Here is a 6,000-nt window from a genome sequence, read left to right as displayed (position 1 = left end):
TTACTTTACTGTATTTTATTTTACTGTACTTTGCTGTATTTTACTTTACTGTATTTTACTTTACTCCACTGTACTGTATTTTACTTTACTGTACTTTGCTGTATTTTACTTTATTGTCCACAAGTGGAAATTTATCATTGGTTTCATCAGCAACTAAAATACATTAATCTCATAAATCACAGTAAAAACTCAATTAAACTCTATTCATATTTAAAACCCAGTATTTAAAATTCTAATGGCAGTTGCCACAAAGGACATTTGAAAGTAGGGTTAGGCGATGTCGACCAATTTGGCATTGTACAATGTATAATGATGAAACATGGTGATGGACGATGGGATCATTATCACTGGTGTCAGTGAATTAATTATTCATGAATAATGAATTAATTCGTAACAAATTAATTATTTGTAGCCTCCGTTTCAACTACCCGACCTGCATGGTCTTTGTTTTACCCATAACCAAACCATAAATAAGTGAAGATAAGTTACATACAAATGACCACCTGTCGATCACTTTTCTGCAGGACTCTGGCATGAATAGGCGGAGTGATCTGTGTCATTATAATGGAGTCCACAAACTTGGTTGGTTAAAAAAGGTGCACAACTAACAGGAACAAACCAACAGCATCCGAGGCTTTCACTAAAATTACTAAGTACAAGTGTGAAAGCAAAAGATTGAAGCAGTGTATTGACACTGTGACACTTTACCTGATAGATTCAAAAGAACAAAGAGTCGTTAAATAGAGACAAGATTAATTAAATATCATTTATAACAACTATATTGAGACGCCATCCAGCGCTACATCCTTTATAAACAGTCGGACGTGCACTTCTCAAAGCATCTGCTGAGCAGGAGCTCAGACGAGCGCATGACAATGTGTGTGTGGTCACGTGATGTGCGTTTTCAGCAAGTGATACTCGTATAGTAAGGGCTGTTCAGAAATGCTAGATGAAATGCCAGTGTGGACGTTTTCAATCTAAAACGTGCGGAAATGGGGCGGGGGAAATGGGGCGGGGCGGAGGATCGCAATGCCAGCTTAGCTTAGCGATGGACGATGGCATCGTCTATTGACCCAACCCTATTTGATACACATTTTCTTTACTTGAGGTTGGGAACAAACTTCAATATTCACATGTGCTTTGTTTAATTCTTATTAAATATATTTCATTTAGTTGTGTTGGCGAGGCAGTGGCGCAGTAGGTAGTGCTGTCGCCTCACAGCAAGAAGGTCACTGGGTCGCTGGTTTGAACTTCGGCTCAGTTGGCATTTCTGTGTGGAGTTTGCATGTTCTCCCTGCCTTCGCGTGGGTTTCCTCCGGGTGCTCCGGTTTCCCCCACAGTCCAAAGACATGCGGTACAGGTGAATTGGGTTAGCTAAATTGACAGTAGTGTATGAGTGTGGGTGTGAATGTGAGTGTGAATGTTTCCCAGAGATGGGTTTCGGCTGGAAGGGCATCTGCTGTGTAAAAACTTGCTGGATAAGTTGGCGGTTCATTCCACTGTGGCGACCCTGGATTAATAAAGGGACTAAGCCGACATGTGCTACAAGCTGGTCGCATACGAACATTACAACATTAAAACCATTGTATGTTATATATAAACAAACTGTTAAAATTTTAGCTAAAAAGCCAAGGAGCTATCATCATTGCAACTGTATTGCACAACAAAAATTACTAACATTTGACAGTTTCTTATTTTATGCTGATGTGTGTTTAATGTATAAAATATTTCATGGTCTTGCACCACCACCCCTCAAACAATGTGTGATTGTCGGCAAGGACAATATAAGACAGACTAGGTCATCTGTTAGAGGTGATTGTTCAGTTAAACTTAAGAGAACTGCTTTTGGACATTCAGTTTTTTCAGTTAAAGCAGCAGAAAGATGGAATAAAATACCAGTGTATATCAGAGAGAGCAGCACTTTTAATAATTTTAAAACTGTTCTTAAAATCTGGCTAAAACAAAATCAAATATGCAGCCACTGATTTGATTTCATTTTATTGACAATGATGTATTGTATTTATTGTACTGTAAGTGTATATTGTATTTGTTATAAGTGTTAAATTTGTTACTTCCTGCCCAGGGACTACAGATGTAAATTAGCTTTATAGCTAACTCTGGCACAACATGTCATGTTGTACATTGTCCCTGTATAAATAAATAAAGTAAATAAAAAAAATAAACAAATAAGAAAATGAATGAATGAATGTGTTTGCGGTTTACCTACAATTGCACTGGCAATTTTTACTACTCGACACAGTTTTTGCTTGTCTTTAATTGGCAACAGTCCATACCATACAATCATTAAAACTCACAACTCTTTCAGCCAAATATTATTTATATTTATTATATAATCATATGATTGTTTATAACAGTGTTTCCCAACCATGTTCCTGGAGGACCTCCAGCTCTGCAAATTTTCCATGTCTCTTTAACAAAGCACACCTGATTCAGATCATCAGCTCATTAGCAGAGACTGAAAGACCTGTAATAGGTGTGACAAAGGAGACATCCAAAACATGCAGTGTTGGTGGGCCTCGTGGAACGTGGTTGAGAAACGCTTCTTTATTAGATACATATTTATTCATTCAGTTTTTTGTCGGCTTAGTCCCTTAATTAATCCGGGGTTGCCACAGCAGAATTAAACGCCAACTTATACAGCAAGTTTTTTGCAGCGGATGCCCTTCCAGCCACAACCCATTTCTGGGAAACATCCACACTCACACTTTCACACACACACTCATACACTACGGACAATTTAGCCTACTCAATTCACCTGTACCGCATGTATTTAGACTGTGGGGGAAACCGGAGCACCCGGAGGAAACCCACACGAAGGCAGGGAGAACATGCAAACTCCACACAGAAATGCCAACTCAGCCGAGGTTCGTACCAGCGACCCTGCGACCTTCTTGCTGTGAGGCGACAGCACTAGCTACTGTGCCACTGCGTCGCCTGCATATTTATTTGGAGCCTGGTTGTGATTTGCTGGTACAATTGTATGGTGTGCTCATTTAATTGTGGATTTATTTCGATATCTTGTTTATGACATTGTTTGTGTTTTATTGTTCATCCAGGACACTCTTGAAAAAAGAGGTTACAAATCTCAAGAGCTTTTTCTGGTAAAATAAAAGAAATAAAAGCTTAGTTTAGTTGGAAATTCACTAGAGGTTTATTTTAATCAACCCATGAAATACAATTAAACATTTTTGGTTTGTAGTTCAGCTTTGAGATCATGTATATCCACAGTCTAATATTTACTGTCATTCCCTTTCTCCTCTACAGTAGTATAGCACAACCATGCTTAAAGACGTTAACTAAAGCTTATTCGTCCTTTTTATTTTTCATAATAAGGTCATTCTGTGTGTCCAGCACAAATTTCCTCTTTCAGTAGGAAAGAAAACTTCTGTCATCAAGCCATTTCAGTGGATCTTTACATGAAGTTTGTTTGTGTGTCAATAGTGAGTTGAGTCCAGCTAACACTGCCTTCCTTGTCTTTCCCTTACACTGGCTGCCATTTTTGTCTATAAATTTGTCTCCCTCCTTTTTTTTTTTCCCGCTCCGGGACTGAGCCGTACTTCAATAATCACAAGACCCTCGTTCACCAGCTCTTTCCTTGATAATCATTGCATTTCAGTCGTTCAATAAGCTACTGACCTCCCATAATTCAGCAGCTCTCTGTTCACCTGACAGTCCCAGCTCGCTTTCATTTTAGCTTTGTGGCTTTTTATTTCAGCATCCGCCTCATGTTTCTCAGCTCTGTGTGTGTGTGTGCGCGCTCTGTCCTGTTCTGTTTTTTTTTTTTTTGATGTCTGAGATTTTATAAAGGATTTGTCCCTCTCTTCTTCCCGTAGTATGACTTGCAAAGTGCTTAACAGGGTTTGTGGAGCCGGTATTAACTCTGCTCTTTCTGCTTCTCTCCTCACTCTGGCTCCTCCGCAGGAATGTGTTAAAGCTCAGGTATCGTATTTATTCATTCTTTCTGCTTCTCTGTCTATGCTTAGATACTATTTTAATGTGTGTGTATGTTATATATGAGAGTTTGTGACCTTATGAATGTAGCAGTGTGGCTTATTTGTGTGGATGTGTGCTGTTTATGCTGGCGAATGAGCGTTTGGTCCTGCAGTGTTTTGAATTGTGTGATATTGACAGGAAAAAGGATTTTACTTTTGTCAATAATGATTTATTGTGTGCTGAGTGTGCTTTTGTGCTGGTCTTGGTTGGTTTTTGTCTGTCCTGGATTTAAAAATGGCAGTAAAAACACCACTTGAAGAGTCATTGAATCGTTGATTTTAAACGATTCATTTAAAGATGTGGATTCATTTAGAAAGCAAGCGATTGTCTTTGAGTGAATCATTGAATCATTGACTCGTTGTTCTTAAAGCATTAAATCAGCTGGGAACTGCTCATTCTGTCACTCTTCAGAGGTGGACTCTATTCATTTGTTCTGGCAGTGCTCCTTCACTGAGAGATTCTGGTCAGATTTGTTGATCTTTAATCAGTCTTATATTATGAGTGACTTTTCCTTTTCTTTTAAAATGATATTTTTTGGTTTTATGACCCTAAAGAAAACTTGGAAAGTGTATATAGTTAATTTGTGTATTCTATTAGCCAAGTTTCATATTCACAAACAAAAATTTAGATTTTGATCTGTTCAACATCCACCAAGACTAATACTTGAAAATTATCCATCATTCTCTTCATCCAAAAGCAACTAAAACTGTATCTTTATATTCTTCCTTTGTGTCTCTTTAAGTTGTAACTTTATTTCATCAGTTTTATTTTTGTTACCCTTGCGTTTGTTTGTCTTTTTGTGTATTTCTGTGCACTTTTTATTTATTTATTTGTATTATTCATCTCTTTGTATGTTATTGTGTTTTATCTACCTCTTTAATAAAAAATAAAAATAGGTGGGAAACACTGCAGTGTAGCACTACCATGCACAAATGTTCTGCTCTGACTTGGAAACCATTATCATTGTCAGAAATTAAATAATAAGAAGAAATCACAACAACAAAACAATATTGATATTGAGTTCTCAGATAAAACTTTGTTAACTTGTGCTATAAATTGAGCAATTCCATGCAAATGTCAACCTTGCCATGGAAAAAAGGTTTTCACAAAAAAGCGTCTTATTTTACTTACTTTTTTTTTTGTCTTATTCTTTTGTCTTATTTTATTTGTAAAATACATCTCTCAACATTTTCAAACAATTTTAATTCATTAAAAAATTCCCACAAGAGCCAATTTCACATCTGTCACATTCGAGCTTTTTCATCATCAACACAAAAAAATAAATAAAATAAAATAAATGTTTGTTTTATAGAATTCTCTCTCTCTATATGAAGATACAACTTTTATAATTTTGCTGAGTATTATTTCTTTAATGTTGTGCGTTTTAATGATCAAAATTATTACAACTATGTGTCATTCTGTAAACTTGTTTTGTCTCATATAACATGTTTATTTCCCTCATTTAAAATATAAAACACATTTACAGATTGATATTTTTCTGATCCCTTATATATGTGATTATTAATATTATTAATTCATATAAGCGGATATTCAAATACAGCTTAAACATATGCATTGACTGTGAACTTATGCAGACATCGCATCCTTAATGCTGGAATTGCTCAATTACTATCACATTTGCACACTAATATTTGGAAAAAAAACTATTTTTGCCTTATTTTTCTTAAGTTGTATTATTAATTAAAATTTTAGGATAATGTCAGCTAAGGCTGGGTGATATGAGTGTATATATGGTTACTGTGGAATGAAATATGTACCGTAAAATATTTGTTTATTCGTGTATACGTGCAAAATGTAAATAAGTGGGTGTGACCAACTCACCAGCATGTGCAAGGCTGAGAAAGAAAGACGCTTGATGGGAGACTGGCTGTAGTGCTAACTGCTTGATATTTTCAACAAGAAGTGATCACTTAGCTTTAGTATTCAAGCAAGAATTGTAATCGTTTTTATATTTTGTATTTTTGA

At 36.1% G+C, this 6,000-nt stretch overlaps 1 protein-coding gene and 1 long non-coding RNA gene across 45 annotated transcripts in view; both read left to right on the top strand.

Annotated features, from left to right (window-relative positions):
- LOC147840916 (uncharacterized) overlaps positions 1–6,000 on the top strand; it is a 639,653-nt gene that overhangs the window by 153,398 nt on the left and 480,255 nt on the right. The window lies entirely within an intron of this gene.
- rapgef2b (Rap guanine nucleotide exchange factor 2b) overlaps positions 1–6,000 on the top strand; it is a 257,487-nt gene that overhangs the window by 128,846 nt on the left and 122,641 nt on the right. For 25 of the 44 annotated variants that reach the window (XM_087281893.1, XM_087281880.1, XM_087281874.1 and 22 more), the window contains one exon: positions 3,943–3,960. The exons of the other annotated variants lie outside the window; for them this stretch is intronic. In XM_087281893.1, coding sequence (XP_087138019.1) covers positions 3,943–3,960 — 18 coding nt within the window. The remainder of the gene's footprint in view (positions 1–3,942; positions 3,961–6,000) is intronic. 44 annotated transcript variants of the gene reach the window in all.

The sequence above is a fragment of the Danio rerio genome, chromosome 14, assembly GCF_052040795.2.
Source record: "Danio rerio strain M-AB ecotype USA chromosome 14, GRCz13ab, whole genome shotgun sequence".
NCBI classification, from domain to species: domain Eukaryota; kingdom Metazoa; phylum Chordata; class Actinopteri; order Cypriniformes; family Danionidae; genus Danio; species Danio rerio.
The sequence above is the reverse complement of the archived record's forward strand: the minus strand, read 5'-3'. Positions and strand labels throughout refer to the sequence as shown.